At 50.0% G+C, this 17,761-nt stretch overlaps 2 protein-coding genes across 2 annotated transcripts in view; one reads left to right on the top strand and one right to left on the bottom strand.

Moving 5' to 3' along the window:
• Positions 1 to 17,761, top strand: part of LOC122398247 (stress-activated protein kinase JNK) — a 75,433-nt gene that overhangs the window by 30,911 nt on the left and 26,761 nt on the right. Inside the window, exons 3-4 of the mRNA XM_043397956.1 lie at positions 8,287 to 8,343; positions 17,708 to 17,742. The gene's annotated coding sequence lies outside the window, so the exon portion shown is untranslated. The remainder of the gene's footprint in view (positions 1 to 8,286; positions 8,344 to 17,707; positions 17,743 to 17,761) is intronic.
• Positions 192 to 1,103, bottom strand: LOC122398258. Its single transcript, XM_043397969.1, has 2 exons — positions 1,046 to 1,103; positions 192 to 763 (listed from the first exon to the last, which is right to left on the bottom strand). The coding sequence occupies exons 1-2, from the start codon at positions 1,058 to 1,060 to the stop codon at positions 482 to 484; spliced, it is 297 nt and encodes a 98-aa protein (XP_043253904.1). The 5' UTR covers positions 1,061 to 1,103; the 3' UTR covers positions 192 to 481.

Below are 17,761 nucleotides of genomic sequence, written 5' to 3'. Positions count from 1 at the left end.
ATCGGGTCCGGAAGCGACGCCATTAGAGGCGGTATGTGGGGCACGTAATGGGACGAAGACGGAGGTCTCGCTAGACACGCGACGAGGAAGGCACATTTAAATGCGAAACGTATGATTTGCAACGAACTTTATTACATATCTTATTATACACGATACACATAAGCATGTATGCATATACATATATATATATATATAATTCTACAATCTAATTGTTAGTAAAGCTTGGAAGAACGCTGGCAACGTTGTCGCTCGAGGAGTGAAATTTTGATCGGAAGATTCGATTGAGATGTGACTTGTTGTTTGCTGGTTTGGTCCGTGAGGCGTTGCGATTCGATGCCAGCATCCTTCCGCCGTGTCATTCGTGCATCTCGATCGTCCGATGGAGGAGCTCTCGTCGGAGCTGTCGAGAGATCGGTGCAGTCGTCGCGTTTGGTGGGTAGATCCGGCGTTGGTCGATGGAAGTGGCGTCGGTCGAGCGGGTTTAGAGTACGTAGTAGGGCGCGGAGTAAGCCGAGGCGTAATAGGGGTAGCCGGCGTAGGGTGCGTAAGGGTAGCTGTAGGCGGAGGTGTAGGCGACCGGAGCGGTGTAAGCGCTGTAGGCCACAGGGGCGGTGTACGCAGCGCCGAGCAACAGCCCTCGCTTGTTCCTCGCCGCGAGATCAGATTCCGGCGCCAGCGATTCGCTCTTCGCTGGCTCGATCGACGACTCCGTGTCCAGGGGCTTCGCCAGAGCTACGCCGACCAGGGCGAGCAGAACGACAGCCTGAAAATCGTATAAAAAAATCTCGTTAATTCTCCTGGTGTTTCCGTGACCGATTCCACCCTTAACGTAAACCGTTATCGAAACGAACGTCCAACTAGTTTTTCAGAAATTTATACGAATTAATCCGGAATCGTGTACACCATCGAAACTCGATCTCGTTCACAATAAATAGATATAATCGCGAATGGAATCGTTTTCGCGAATGTTTCCGCAGCCCTGGCGTTGTCTCGTGTTATGGAGATTGCGGTTGCACGGTAAATGAGTTTAAGCGCGTTTACTCACTGCGATGCACTTCATGTTGTACGTTGGAGAGGATGTGAGAAGCTTGTAAGCCCGTTGAAAATCGATTGATGCTCGAAACACCGGACCGGCCCTCTTTTATACCTATCCGATCGCGTCGACGTGGTTACGTGCATCGACTGGCGATGTTTGCCTCGCGTAATCGCGCATAATTATTAACCTCTTGGCGTTGTCCGTCGCGGGGCTGCATTCGACGACGAACGTGTGTAGCCTCGCTGGGTCTCTACGTTGCTGACGAAGTTGAGCAACGCGGCCTTGGCCATTGTCCAAACCGAGCCACGGGAATCGTTCGGCCGATTTTCGAGGTTTTCGTAACGCCTTGCATCACGAATGCGGGGCTGTTTCGCCTCGCGAGTCCATATGCAACGAAAATTGCAACGAACGCATAGGCGTGACGCGATCGAACGTTTCTCCATTACACGGGTGATATCGTTTCGATTTTCGAATTCGTCGCGTAGAAAGTATCCGACTCGCGGTTAAAATCGTAGAGTGTACGACCTTGCGAAGAGGTCGATCCCTAGCTCAGAGTGGGAGCAGTTCCCCTATTGAAATTCCATTCGGACGAGTTACGCGCAACCTCGTAGCGCGCAATCATTTTCACGACGACGATTTAGCTATTCCGTCCTTGTATCCAATTGGTCCTCGTTTGCGGCCACGAAACCTAAATAGTCCCTCCTGTAGCGCAACGGTCGACGAGGAAACGCGAAGGGCCCGGAGTAGGTACCACTCAACGCCTCTCGAAAATTCAAAAGCCCCAAAATCCAATTTCGGAAACCACCGATTCCCTCGATTACCCCTTTCCGTACAATTGCCACGCGGATGTGGTCGCGATTATTCCTTAACGATCTCGTTTTCCATCGGGCGACGGTCCCAATTAATTTTTCACCATCGCGAAGAATATTTCGAAATGAGAAGGGAAATTCGAATAACGGAAGAGCTGTGCTCTAAACGTGTCGTCAGGTACCTTCGTAAAGGAATGTAAGGTCAGAGATGGTCCCAACCTTTTAAGGCACGAGTCGGAAAACTATGGCCCAACCGTGTATTACGCAACGATGTTTACGAAAGTCCCAAAGCTGGGTCCGCTTCGAGTGTTTTAAACGTAAATAAATTGCCCAAATTCCCTTCTTTTCGTACTGCACCAGTTTCGTCCAAGTTTCTAAGCAATTTAAAAATGATTTTCGAAGGAGAATCTGGGGGCGACGCCGCGGGTAGGTAGAAAATCGCCAAGTAGGACTCTTTCGGAGACAAGGAACGTCGGTCTCGTCGCAGCGTCGTCGACTCGTTATTCTCGGCGAGATGATGACGTCGACGGCGACGACGACGACGCGATGCGCCGCGAAGTGGGCAATAACGACGTCGAGAGGACGGAAACGATAACGTTTAAGTAGCGCGTCGAGTATATCGCGCGCACCAGCTCCAAGGAAATTTGATTAAAGACGCGAAAAGGTAACTCGACGGGTTCCTTCCGTTATATTAATGCTCGAAGGGTAGCCGCGTTTCCTTTGCTCGTTAACCGGAAGAAAGAAAAGACGAGCAAAATATCGGGCTTTTGCTTCTCTGGCAAACGACAAGACGTTTGAGTAATTACGCGCGACGCCCTCGTGCGGGCTAAATCTTACGATTTCGCGAGAACGTTCGAAGTTACAGATACCTATAACAATCATTAGCTTTAAAATCTGTTTTTATTTGCCAAGTTCTCCAGGGAGAAAATAATTTTACAAGCCTTTATCGTGCACTTTATTTCGACAACTCGGTCGCGGAACTTTAAGTCTTCCCTGCGAGAATCTCGAATTATTCGTCGAAGAAGAGCTTCCTGGCTCCCGGCCGTATTTGCGCGTCACTTGCCGTCTATTTAGTTCCTTTCGACGAGGGTCTCGGGCGCCGAGGGAGAATAAATACCACGGTTTAATCAACGTCCAATTTCTCCGCGAGAGAAAAAAAAAAACAACGTCGGAGCTGCTAGGACGAGCAGTCGATATCGGATTCGTCCAAATGGGAAGGTTCGATCGGTGTCCGGAAAAGAATCTATCGATACGGGGGGGGGGTGTTTCGCTTCGTTCCGCGGTAAAACGCGGATGAAAAGGGTTTTGAAACTAATCCAAAGGTTTTCGAAAGAGATTTGCCCCGCCCCTGTCGCGAAGATTCCGGTCTCGTGATCCCTCTGCTCGTTTTTTAAACGAAAAGTTTAATTAAAAGCGCATCGAGGACCTATCCGTGACTTCTTTCTTACGATTCATCGATTTCTTTCACGGGAACGACGGTCCCACGGAATACTTGTGTGCTTCGATCGCTTTTCAATGGTCGACGTTTCGGAGCGTAGTCGAGCGGAAAATGGCCAAGGACCGAGAAGACGCTCGCATTCAGAATCTCGTGCGTCGAATTTGCTCTTAGTTTAAACGATCGATTGCTTTTTTCTCCGAGATCTAAGGCGAATTGATCCATCGGTACCTCTGACTTCGTACAATGTAACACAACGTTTGAATCGACTCGATTCTATCGATTCTCGATAGGCAGGTGTCCGTTTCACGAGATGGAAAAGGAGTTTCGTTCGGACGATTATTCGCGAGGGGCATTTTTTTCGGGAGCAACGGCCGAGCAGACTTCCGCGTCAAGTTTGCGTAACTACGCGCAGCCGGAATTGCACGGCGCATGCACGGACGCCGAGCGTCGCGCGGAGACTCGTGGAAAAGGAGAATCAGAGCCGGTGGAGTGCCGCCATTGTTTCCTCGGTCTTTAGAACACTCTCCGCATTAGCGTCGTGAATTGGTACAATGCCGGGAGCTCTCTCTTTTTCTCCTCTTTAACCACTTTTTCCTTCCCCCATTCGGCCGTTCTTTCCTTCTTCCTCGTATTCTTTCGTTCCATCCGCCGCTTACCGGCTACGTACCACTTTTCGCTCTCGACGTCCCGACGCTACTCCTACGGCTCCTTCTCTTTTTCCTCCCGTCTTCTCTTCTACTTCTGTGTTTCGCCTCCGGTAAAACTGATTCCTCGCGTCTCCCGTAATCGAGACAGTTTCGAGTTTGGTCAGGTCCGATATCTTCTGATAAAATTCTTGGTAGCCTCGATCAATTATACCGCTTACGTACCTAAAAAAAAAATAGTGAAATTCGACGTTTCGTAAAACTACTGTTGCGAGAGGCAGACAGTTATTACGTGTCCGCGACCGGAATGTATCGAAAAAGTCAGTCGTCCAACGTGTCGGAACGAATCCCCTTATCCCTCTTCCTGTTCCATGCGTCAAAACTGACGCACGGTCAGAAATGACGCACGAAACGTATCACGGTTGTCTACCGTGTCGTTTTTGGCGTACGGTAACTTTTTCCGGAACGGTTGTGTCCGAACCGAACGAAAGTACAGAAATATTTCGCAGAAAACGGTACGTCGTTTTCATTATTTTCGTGTAATATTATGTAATATCGTCGAACGGTCTGGGAATTTTCAAACGGATCAGCCGCGAAGATTCGGCGGGTCGGAAGCTCGCGTTCGAATTAACAACAGGTCGCTGCCGATTTAATTTTGGAATCTCTCGCCTCTTACCTTTTTTTACCCCGTATTTTTCTACGCCGGCGCGTTTTTACGCGCGAAAAGGTAATCGAACGAAATCGACGAGGACGGGGCGCGCGTTAGCCGGCGCAACTATTTCGGGAAATCCAATAGGGAAGGCTCGATCTCCCCTATTTCCGTGACATTTGCAGAGAGGGATCTTCGGAAAGCGCAAAACGCCGCTCGTTACTCGAGGTTGGCGATTTCTCGTCAGCCGTTGAGCCGGCTTGACAAACGACGGACATTATCCGGTTCGGCGTAGCTCGCCGCTGCGTTAACGATAAATCGCCATCCCGATAATTAATATCCCGCCTTTGGACGCATCGTACGATTATAAATAGCGGGACGGTATCGCGGCGGATGCGTTTCAACCAGCGTCCCGCTCTTCTACCGATCGAGACACGAAACATTCTTTCGATACGCTCCTTCCTGTCCATCGTTTCCGTCTAAATTCATAGAAAATATTTGGTATCTCTGGCTTAACCCTTTCGTTTACGACGCGACAAAAGGCAACGCGAGTAAGGTCGATCGAGGATCGATAGGAGGACAGTCGGTGAGGAAAAGTTTTTAAGCAAACGCTGGACGGCGACTCGAACGGATTCGTCTCTGTATTTGCTCGGCAAAGTCCGCAATCTGTGAACATATTGGCTTCGGTGTCGCGCTTAGATCTATATCCCACTAGGCGACCTTTGCTGTTCGACATTTCTGGAGATCGAATTTCTCTCGACTCTCCTCCAATCGTTCCTTTTTCTTCTTCGTTAAACTACGTGAGATTTATTACGCGCTCCTGTAAGATCTCCGATAGTAATGACGATCGCGATATTTCTTTAACGTCGTATCGATCTTCGGGGCATCGAACGGTTATATTTCATGGTGGATGTTAGTTTCTTTTAGATAGTTTCATTTAGGTTCGTCGATTCTAAAACGAATTTCATAAGGAAAGGTACGTACGCGTATTGGTGGTAACGACGATCGGAAACGCGTAATCACCATATCGTGGACGTTCCCGATAGATCGTTTGGGCGAGTCGGTCGACTGTTGGGATAGTCGAGGAAAGATTATTCCATCTGGCGAGCACGGAGCGGCTTCGAGCCGTGAAGTGGAAAACGCTCTAAATTTATGGCCCGAGCCAGATGGTAAGGGTGAAGGAAAGGAAACGGGCACGCGCGAACAAGGAAGATAAATTTCAATTTATTGGCCGAGGAAGCCTTCTTCTAGCTATGTTGGATCGACGATATCGAAATCTAACTCGTGCGATCGCGAAGAAAATTATTTCCACGATTTTTAAGACCCTTCTGTTATTTGATTCTCGGTGTTGTGTATGTAAATTACACCCCCAAGGCTCTTTCTAATTTCCAAACTAGATGTTGTGAACTTTTACATCGAAGTTGTTCTCGGTAGAACCTTAGGCGAACGAATAGCGCCTAATACGTATGGATTGTGGGCCATTTAAGATACGTTTTCATCGAACCCCTCTGGCGTATCGACGACACAATGGAGCCATACAGGGAAGCAATGCCACCGAAGCTTCGATCGCCGCCATATCGAATTATTGGCATGGTCCGCTCGCTGTGCCCCGATGCAGAACGCGTGCACTATACCAGTGCATCGTGTTTACGCAAACAACAAGCCACACGGGTCCGTTGACCAGCCGAAAGACGCAATTTCCGTCTCCCGGCAGAATCTTGAAATTGGCCAATTACCGCGAACCAAGGGTTGCGATCTAATTATTAACTTAACGAGGCTACCATTGCAATATATTTCATTTTGTCGCGATAATTCCCCAACAATTCGGACACTAACTTTTTATCAAATTCCGGCGCAGAACGCGAGCTATCGATTACTAAAATTAATCGCGACGGACGACAATTCGATAATCGTCTCTTGGACAATGTTGTCACGGTTTAACTGCGATTAATCCGCGATCGACAGGAATTTGATTGCTTTGGGAATTTCGTAAAAATCGGTACGGTTTCTTGGTCGGAATGCAGGAACGAGAGATACGGAACGGCGGATAATCCGAAGGAACGTTTGGATTCATGGCAGATGGATCGTGGAACGGAAGTCCGCAGTCGGGGCAGAGTCACGGCGCGCGTAAGCAAAAGCCTCGCTTAGTCGGCAGTTTCAATTAAGTATCGAGCTTTCGCTGACGAGGCACGCGATCTTTCTCCCCTTCCTCTCTGTTCCCACCCTCGTTCCTCTCTCTCTAGACGCACCCCGTCGCCATCTTTCCCTCGTTAACTCTTAACGACGCGACATTTATTCTTCGCAAGATAGGATCCGAGGGATAGGAACCGTCTTAAATTTCGTTCGTAGCTTCCCTCCATTTCTCTTTTCGTTTCCATATTTCCCGCCTCGAGAGCGATCCGTTTATATCGCGGAACATCGGCGTTAAACGATTCGGTTTCGCGCTGCCTCGAGATACACTGGAACTCCGGCTTCTATAAACCAGAAGGGGGCCAGGAAGGTTCGCATAATCGGCTATTTCACATAATGGAAACTTCTTTATCCCATCATCTACCCCCCTGAACGCTAAAAATAACTTTAGATAAAGTTTTATTCGTTCTGTAAGAACGATTTAAAAGAAATTGTATTTGTTCCAAGATTCGACAGACTTGAAGCAAAGCTGCGATTCCATCGAATCTGCGATCGTCGTTAGCGTTACGCGAAGCAATAAGCACACCCGCGAGTTGCATCGACGGAAATAGAATTGGCGGTGACTATGTATTTCCGCGCATCATTGTCGTCGCGATCGCGCAATCGTTGTCGCGCGATACACTTTCGATCGCGGGGAAATTGGTCGTTCGAGGTGTCGCGAGAGTTTTCTCGATCCTCGGGCTCGGAGAGATCGAGAGCTTGAAAGATCACGGAAGACGTTGGCGGAGCGTGTTCGGTGGCTGGTTGGCAAACGGAACGGGCCAAGGGGATGGCATTTAGGGTGGCCAAGCGGCGCCATGCGAACCGAGAATGTCCCGCTCGCCCTTCTTCCGCGTCTAGTTGACGGTGCGAAAGATTTTCATTGAGCGTCGCCGTCGACGTCGGCAAAGGTCGTCTCGGTATAAATAACCCTGGCGCCGTTGTTGGCTCGCTCTCGTTTCTCCGCTTCTTCGGTCAATTCCTTTGCCGTTACACGCGTTACAGCGCGAAACACACCGCGATCGGGCCCAAAAATCCCCCTCGATCCACGCCGCGAACATCTTTCATTTCTCCGTTATCTTGGAGAAGGTTCATCGACGAGAGTCGTTCGGATCATTTTACCTAGATTCCAAAGGAGAAGAAGGACGGGGGCAGTTCCTGGGAAGCAAATCGCGTGCTTTGAAGCGTCCTGTATCGGCTACGAAAGTTTTGGTCGTCGAGTTTGAACCGTTTCCATCGGTCGTGAGTTGTAAGACAGCTTGGCACCGTCGGTTATTCGGGAGGAAGGAGAACGCGAAGAGGAGCAGCGATTCCTGCTTCCTCGTTTTCGATTCCGAGCCAGGAGAAAAAGGACGCGGTCGAGAGAAGGGTGGAATTTCATTGAAAAGTTTCGTACGAATTAGTCGCGAGTCTGAATAACACCGCTTGGAAGTTTTAACCGGGACCCTACTCGTTCTCGCGTTCTCAAATTGCCGCGAACTTGTCGTTTATTCTTTTCTAGCAACGCAGAATCGTTTACGCATCGTTTTCGTTTGTTGCAGAAGGCTCGAGAGGTATTCAAGAACGGTGGTGGACGTCGTCGACGTCGTTGTTGCAGGGTAAGCAGAGACAAACGTTGCTCAGTTTGAATAAATCGGTCCTCGAGCTCTCGAGGCTTTCAGAGAAACTCTGTGATTCCCATAGATCCGTACGCTTTCGGTAACGAAGGTAGTTTCGCGCAGCAACCCTAAATCGCGTCGAGTAGGCTGGGTCCAGAAGAGTATTTGGTTGGTCGTTTGGAAGTTTGCACGAGGTGGAGGTGGTAATTTTGACGGAAATATGGGACAGCCGAGCGCGGTGAACAGCGCGGGCAGAAACGTTATCGGTTTTCCCTCGGTTTCGCGGGGTAATTTTTTTCCAGGAGACACAACCCCTTTGATGTCTCGATTCTCGCAGAATTTCAGTCGTAATTCGAAAGCCGGGGCGGGGGGGCTGAGGCGGCGGAATTAATCCTGGCCTGGACGTATCCGAAACACACAGCGGGACGATTTTCCGGGAGATGTCGGACGGAACCCGACGGAGGATCGATTCGACAATCGGATCACGCGCACGGCCGGTTCATTAGGCTGTTTGGCCTCGGGCTCGATTAGCCGTTCGACACGACGAATTCCAGACCGTTGCCAAAATCTTTAAACGTCGAGCCTCCTTTGTTTCTTCGCTGCACGGGTTCCTGCGTTGCAAAAATTTACCCAGCTATCCGTAACCTGCTTTTGATCGGTGTCAACGTCGATTCGTAGCTTCATTAAGCAATACGAACCTCTTCGATCACCACGAGCTTCGAATTCTCTGGGAATATTCCAACGGAGTCTCGTTTCGACGGTTCGATGGAACCAGACAATTACTGGGTCACAGAGAAACGCAAGATTCTTGCGGGTTTTTATCGTTCGGGGGCGGCTACGAGGCTCGACAGAATGCGAAATTATGAGTTTGCGTGTGCCTGGTGTGGCGATACGTTGCTAAAGTAGGGTATCGGCACGATCGGGAGCCCGCGTTAGGGCTCGCAAGATCGTCGCGATGTCGGACAACGTCCAGTGGAAAAACTGTGGCGCGATTGTCTCCGCGGTACGCTCAACCCTCGAAACGCAATTACGTCCGTGCTTTCGAACGAAATTCCCGACTTCCGACCAACCCCGTGGCGATGTTCGTTTTAAGAATCATTACCTTCGTCCAAGACGAAGTGTGTATACGTTTCGGGGTTAATGCGCCAGACCGTTTGCCACGTTATCCTTACTTAACCCGAGCGGAGGGACGCGAGCAATTTCCGCTCGCGAATAATGCTTTTTGGCGCAACGTAATCGTGAACGATAATACTCCGGAGGGTTGCAGCTGCGAAACAAACTGGCACGCGTGCACTTGTGCCCCTGTCACCGTTCCTGCCAACATTTCGAGGGTCGCCGCGCGTTAACGCGTTTTCTCTTGGGTGCATTCCGTCAAACGGTACGCGGTCCCTTCTCTCTTTTCCTCATTCCTCGTCCTAGTGAAAACTGTGCACGATGACTTCCATCTCTGTCGCCAGAATAGTGGAAGGGGTCCGAATCGCGACGAACCCTCCGGTCAAGATCCTCCCGTAGCGTCGTAACGCTCGACGGCGATGGACGTTCGTAAATCGTTGACCTTTTCCCCAGATATTCTGCTCGAGGTCTCGGCAAATTCTGTCGACGTAAGACCCGACTAACGTTTTGCGAAAAAATACGCGCGCGATGACGCGGGTCGATGTCGACGCGACTCGGTCCCTGGCAGCTTCTCGCCGCTCGACCCGTCTCCGCTCGCACGGTTCGTCGACTTTCACGTCCGATCATTCTCTTTGCTCCTCTCCGCGCTGGCAAATCAATACCTATCCACGGTTCCCACCCTCCTTCGGCTTTTTCTCCTCTCCTCTCGGCGTGAACTTGGCGACGCACGACCCTGCGTGTCGGAGCAACCGTCTGAAAACTCGTCCTTGCACCGCTCACCCCCGCTAATTGTAACATCTTTCATCCGGCGAGGTGTACGGTCTCGAGAGACTTGGACGAAATCGAGCTCGAATCGTACGAGTTCGCGCCGATAAGCGAACCCACGGAACGCCAGGGGCTTCCGATCAGCCATTTCTGCCACGCAAATCGGGGAACCATAATGGCTTCTCTCGTACACTCCTTCCCTGACGTATGAAAAATGTACTCGCGGGGGATGGTAAATATCAATGATCGGTGTATCGATGTAAAGAAATGTTTAAGTTGTTCGCGTTCCTCTACATTCAATATTTTCTTTCGCGTCCCTCCTGGTTCGCGAGACGAGGGGTTGCAACCCCTGCTTTGGAACATACTACGTGTACGAGAACCGAGCGTGGATGCTGCGGTTACCCGTATTGTTATTTCCAAGTTGGCTTGCGAAACTATTAGATCGCGTTTCTGATATAATTGACAGCGATACAAACACGAGACGATGCAGAGTAGCTTACTGCTGCCGAAATTGAAAGAGTCCAGGCTGGAAAGTCGATGTTTTATTCAAGCTGTGCGTCCCGCCCGATATTTCCAGCCATTCTAGAAATTTTGTAGAAGCTATCACGTTCGAAACGATTGGTTTCGTTGACTGTTGCGAGACCGGATTCTTAATTTGCCCCCAACGGGGCGGTTACTTTCTTCGAGAACCGATACGCTTTGGATTTAACACTCTTCAAATACAACATGAATCGAATAAATGTTACTTTCGTGCGAGACAGTCCGAAACAACTTCGAAACACGCGAGCCTACATACGCTTAGCTCGGCGCAATAACGATTAGTTTGCTTTTAAAATGGGTTTCGCGGTTTTTGCTTTTCGGGATGACAAGATGCATCGTCGAATGGCGTGCGTGGTCCGATGGTCGGTCGTAACGAGCTAGCTATTAACGAAAAAACGCTTCCAAAGCAAACGGAAATCGGTCGATCGCTATCAATTATGCCATTCATCGACGAGTCCTCCCGAAATCGTGACATTTGCCGCGCAGACGTCGCGTACGATTCGGCCGCGATAAAACTCGTTTCAGTCGTCCGTCGGTCGAGCTGCGGCGTATTCCTTTATTTTACGACAGGCTCTTTGAGCCCGATAAATCCGTTTTACGGACGCGCCAGATATCCCACGGAACAGGGAATCTCGCGTTCCGGCCGTATGTTGTCTTGCATATTTATACGACGATTCCCAGTGACAAATTACGCGGGATTCCGTGACAGTCGAAGGCGAAATAGTTTTCTCGGGCGCGAATAAACCGCCCCACGGCGCGTCCTCGAGGCTGGTCGTTTTTTTTTTAAAGGATTTATGGCAGACGCGTCGAAGAGCTAGACGTTGTCGAGGATCGTCCTTCGTCTTATAAATTGGATGCTTCGAAGAGCGACGAGTCCTCGTCGATGTCGCGCCGGTAAGCGCCCGTGAATAATCGAGCGCGTCTCGCATTAGCCGGCCTTATCTGCCTTTCATTTATACGCTACGTTTTACTCGCCCTCGAAAATGGTCGTCCTCGGTGCCCAAACTCAGCCTTTCTCACGCTTTCCCTCGATCTGCATCGAAAGTGCATCGCGATAGAGCCATCGTTGATAAAAAGTAAGTTCGGTAACCGATCGAAATATTCGGCAATGTGTACATTCCGAGTCGATCGAGACGGCATGGAACACCTTTGGAATCGTTGAATCGCGTCACGTACGGTAGATCATAGTCGTATCGTGACGTCAGGGTCTCCCAACCGCAGTGTCCTTTGTACGAGCTTGGTAAGTAAACATTGAACTCTCCGTGCTTCAGCAAGCTATTCGCAAGTCGGTGCGTCGCTGTGCAAACAACTTTTCATTTCTCTATCTGTTTTCCCCGGACGCATTGTTGCGAAAGGCCGCGGTCAAACAGCGAACTCTTGCATCGAATGTGGCGCGTCGCGGTCGTTGCGTCTAGATAACGATCGCGATATCCAGACAAAGCCGCAGAAACTCGCGTACGTGTTCTAATACGAGAAGAATGCGAGACGAGGAAGAGGTCCCGGAAGAAAGAGAGGAAACGTCTTTGACGATAACACGGGCGCAAAGACTGGCGAGAGACCGACCGAAGAAAGCTTTGATTTCTTTCTCGGTGCACGAACCGCCGCGTCGATTTTTCGGAATGGTCGGTGCACGTTCCCGGCCAAACGTGCCCTCGTCGTACCTATTGTTTCGCGTCGGGACACTCTCCGGAATCGCGGGATATCTTGTAAATAGGGACAAAGTAGTCGTCGAGTCTTTAAAGAAGCGACAACTGTTACGTGATTCGCCTACCCGCCAACCTTTCGTGTTTTTCGACCATCGAAACGAACCTTGCCGCTCCTTTCTCTCATCACAGACGATGTATATCGGTAGTAGACCTTACACCTTATGGGCGTTCGTGGCCCAATCTGACTGCCATTAAAAAATTATTTTCGAAAGTATAATCGATCGACGAGCAATTTTGCGAGGGAATGTTAATCGAAGCGTGTGTTTCGTTCAGGTTTGGGTCTTTTGTTCGCGTCGATCTTTCGCGAGGCAAGTAAATTGAATTCGCGAGATTCCGATTCGAGCGGCGTTCGAGCGCCCGATGCAAATGCACACACGTAGCCATAGAAACTTCTTGCGTTCTCGCGTCTCGAGGAGTTCCCGTCGAGTGGAGCGCTCGCTGCTTAATCCGCTTTTACGTTTCGCATAAAGATGCATAAGCCGTCTTTACGATCGGTCAAATTCGCTCGGGTACTCTAGACTTCCGTAAATGCCGCTCTCGAGGTTCTCTCCCTCTCTTCCACTCTCCGCCTTCGTCCTCTGCACTCGAAACGACCTGCACGGTGCTTCGAATCTTCAAAAACGCAAACTAATTTAACTGCGTCGCTATTTATACATTGTTCGTTGCGAACGAAACGGGTTTGCGAGTTCTCGAAGGCGTAGAATCTAGAAATTTTGTTTCGCGTGTCACTTTGGATTTTCAGAATCCCTTGAACGTTTCCATCCGTTTTGTTCGGGTCTCCAGGTTGCGTAACGGAGATAAGAACCAAGGAGGATAAAAATGGCGCGCTACGGGGGCGGCTGGAGAACGTTTAGCCGGAGGAAACGCGCGCTTCCGGTTATTGACCAGCGTCGCCAGCGGCGTAAGTCAAGTTTACGATATTCGGGGTAATATCGAAGAGGAGACGCAGGACACGAGGGAAGGAAGCTGGAAGAGGGTTCAGCAGAGGGTGGATGAAGGCACGGGAGCGTTATGGGGGCCGCAGAAACCCCCCTCTCTCTTCGAGAGTTGTGGGACGCGAGGCAAGCGCGGTATCTTGGCTCGCGCTAGCGCGACGACGGAGTACACAGTTATTTGCATTCCCATTTGTATGCCTGTGCAGCGGTTTGACGAGGTGCTATGATTTATGGAAAGTCTCGGGGAGCGGGGTAATAACCTCTTAGCGGATGCCATCTCGCCGACTAACGTTATTAGTTGGTAAACTATGCGTTATTCCGCTCGGTCGGGGCGTTTCGCGCCGCCGCTTTCGAGTCGTCTCTTCGCCAGCAATTACTTTTTATCTCGTTCGTATGTCGATGCAACGATATCGTCCCGATTATCGCCAACTTCCTCGTCGCTCGACCGGTTTGCTCGTCGTTAAAAAAAATTAACTTGTTTACACCCCTCGCGTGTCGAACAAAGTCTGCCACGGTGGTCCAACCGTGTCAAACTTGACGATCGAACTCGTGTTATCTGCAGGGAGGAGTTGCCTCTCAGTGTACTTTTGTTTTATTATTATCGAACGGCGCGAGTGGGAAACCAGTTCGCGAGTCAACTTCCTGTGGATCTTGGAGGTCGTGGGAAAGGAGAAACGTAAATTTTTTCCTCGTCAAATCAAGGTTCTCTCGTTAACGCCGCCAACACGTGTTTCGGGCGTGTTTTTTGCCGATTCCCCGGCGCAGCCTCCCATCGCGAGAGCTTGCAGGGTATATGAAATTGTTTTACGTCCCGTACGTCTCACCCCCGTCGTAGTTGGATCGTCCCGAAACCGAGGAAGAAAATTTTCGCATCGTTCCTCGCGAACGGTAGTGCACGTTTGGGATTAGGGAAAATTGCAGATGGACGAGGATCGGGTTTTGGAAGACACGGGTTGGCGCGGGAGGGCCAGGTTAATATGGCCGGGCGAGCTTGTCGCACCCTCGGGACAGACGCCCTCGAAGGGTAGGATTTAGTTGCGCGTTGTCAGTGTTCTCGTTAGGGGTCCCCGCATTTACCGCTACAACATACCCGAATACCAGCCACTCCTGTCCGTTTTCCGCGACGTTATCGCCCGCGAAATTTGTCAAGTCGCGCGAAACGCGGGGGAGCGCCGAATTTCCCGACGGTCTCGAAAATTTCCACGGGAAAACGAATTTCGATGCCACGCGCGACTACGCCGTGACGCGAAACTTAATTACTCGATTAGCTTCAAAGGGCCACTCTGCCGTGATATTTTTTGTGGGATTTCTTCGCGAGAAAATATAAAATACGACTCGATCCCTTTAAGGCATGCGCGACGGAGGCACGCGTGGGCGTCGAGCGCGCGCAGCCAAAGACGAACCCAAAATTTCCGCGGATATCGAATAACCCATTAACCGCCTACTAGATTTTCTCTGCCCTGGCAGTTCCCTCGTATCGATTTTGCGTTTACGTAGCCAATTTTGCGGTTCGTTAAAGACTCCCCCGCTCGAGGGAACTCTATTTTCGTACGCGTCGTGTTGTCGCCGCGCCCTGTTCCTGTTTGTCCCGTGCAAATTGTTGCAAACCGTTTTCTAATCCGCCAAAACACGCCCACCGTTCACCAAAGTCCGCGACTGTCCGAATTGTACGATAGAAACGTCTTTGAAATCGATGGTTCGATCTTTTTCTCGATGGAGATACTAGGCGGATAAACCGCGCGATGTTTTGGCGTCGCGGGGCATCGCGGCCGTGACGCCGACGGCCGAGGAGGAAAACGACGAAGGTCGGGCGAAGAATTTAATTTACGTCGCGACGACGCCGACGCGTGTGCACGCTGCTCGCCGTCTCCCCGGCGCATAAACACGCGTGCGCCTGTCTCGTTCGACCAGAAAAACCTCGTGTACGATCTGTCCCGCTTATAACGTCGTTACTTTAACCCCGCTAAGATACACACCCGCTGACAATTCCGATCTTCCGTCGCGCTTCTCGCCTCGATATTTTCGTAGAATTTCGTCGCGACGCGAGCCCGCTTTCTTTCCACCCACGGAACGCAAAACCAGCCTCGATCGACGCGTAACAATTTCTTACGGCGTACAACAGTTCTCAAAATTTGCATATTATTTATTGGAAAAGGTAGAGCTAAGGGACGTGTGATTCGAATGAAACGACAATAATTACTGGTAGACTGTACTTTTTATTAAATGATACGTAAAAGGTGTATATTAGAATTCCGTTCTGTTCACCATTGAGTTCGTAGAACCCATGACCAAAACTCCAGACATACACAATCGTCGCTGGAGATGATTTCTGTAACAACGTGAGACGCTTAGGAAATCCAACATTATTAAAAACTCGTATATCGGATTTTTAACGTTAAAAGGTATACCTAGAATCGAGAAACTCGATATTCAGACAAGCCCCTAATCTGTAAGAAACAGAGTAGACGAGAAAAGAGAGCGTCGCCTCGTAAGTCCGACTAGAAATACTTAGCAGAAAGTCAGAAAAGTTGGTACCGGCGAAGAATCCGGGTTGTTTGTTCGTCCAGTAATGACGTTACGACACGAGTGGGAATTTCTTGGTTATTATGGTCCGGCATACTCGGGGAATAACGGAGATAGAAAATTGTCGGTGAATTTGTTGCGAAAGGTGGTACGTATTTAGCGTTTCCCAGCTCGCGAGCTTTTTTCAGCAGGAGAGACGACGCTTCGTGAAATTTTCCAGCGGCCGCGTTTAAATTAATTTTAAAATCCATTGTAATGTAAATTGCCGCGACCCGGTATTCACCGCGATTTCCGCGTGTAATTTTTGCAATGGCACGTAACCCGGGAGGTTCGTTCCGCGGTCGGGCACAAAGACAGAAGCCGACGGCTAATTGTTTCTGCTCGTTTCTAACGAGGGGCACTCGATGCCGCGCAGTCGCGATACCTTCGAACGAGACGTATTAAATCCGATACCTGATTATTGGCAACACCGTGCCTCGGGGCTCGAGCAATTATCGTAAATCCAAATTCGCAATTAAGCGAATCTCAGACACTATGGAACCGAAAAAGACCGCGACCGGCTTCGGTAATTATAATCTTCCTAAACGGATTATGCATTAGCGTTCTCTTATCGATACACGGTGCACCAACTACAAGCACACGGAACGTAATTCGTTCATTTAAACGGACTCTTGGAGTTTTGGTTTCTGACGTTAAATATCAGGCAAGCTTGAAAACCTTGTATCGGAATGCGACTTGAAGTCTTTGCGCGAGATAAAACTCGTTTAGAAAATGATTTAGCCGGCTGACGTCGAGCTAGTTAAAATACTCCGGTAATTACAGCGTCGGATTTATCGGCGCACGAGGTACCCGCGGTGTGAAAGTATAGAATATTGTCACCGAGAAGTAAAAGGAAGGTTGTAATCGACGATTATAGAAAAGTTACGGGCAAGGAAACTTAAACGTTATCTACTGGCACGCGGTGACCCTCGTGCATGCATAAATCAGTCGTGGTGGTACGTATATTCCACCGAAGACGCGGGGGACAGACTCGATTAAAACCCCCACGAAAAAGCTCTGCTCGCCGCGAAATTCCGGCAAGTCGATTAACTTGCTCCGATATGAATTTTTCGCTATGGCCACGTTCTTTTCAAAATTATTAACTCCAAGCCTCTGTATTTTATATGATCGAATTCTAACGACTGGTTGGTTCGACGTTGCTTTGGCGAGAAGACGATTTTCGCCGGGGCGACGTGGGAGCGCGGCGACGACCGGGTTACCGTTTTCTCGTATCGCTATAAATAAGCAGGATCGATAGTCGCGGGAGAAGGACTCGACGGGTGCCGGGCAAGGGTTGCCGGCAATAATTTTATGCAGACGGTGAAAGCGCCGATGCGAGAACAGCCACCCTCTCGAGAGAGCAGCCGATGTTCCTGTCAGCTGTCCTCGGCACACCGTGGCGCGTTTCGTCGTCTGGAAAATTCGAACTCGCGTTCCCGGCAAAGACGAGCACGCGTCGATTGCGGTTTCGCCGTTTGCGTTCCAATCTCCGTAAACAATGCCCGCGGCGCTCGGCGGTCTCTTTTTGTTCCCGTCGTTTCACTCGCGTACGCTTTTCCCTTCGTTCGAGTCTCGCAACAGAACCCGTAGATAATCGACCGAACGATTTGCCCGTTTATCGGACCGTGATTAATTTCACGTCACCGAGAATCGATAGAGCTTTGTTTCGATCGAAGATGTGCGTTTTCACAATTGCATCGACCCTTCCGGGATGTTCTGACGCGGACGGTTTTCTGTTTTCAGGTGTCGCGATCACGACAGGAGAACGGAGAATTCTGGTGAGTCGACGCAGATTTT

The sequence above is a fragment of the Colletes gigas genome, unplaced genomic scaffold, assembly GCF_013123115.1.
Source record: "Colletes gigas isolate AHSC1104 unplaced genomic scaffold, ASM1312311v1 Colletes_gigas_Sc00011, whole genome shotgun sequence".
Lineage (NCBI taxonomy): Eukaryota > Metazoa > Arthropoda > Insecta > Hymenoptera > Colletidae > Colletes > Colletes gigas.
This window is presented reverse-complemented; position numbering and strand designations above follow the sequence as displayed.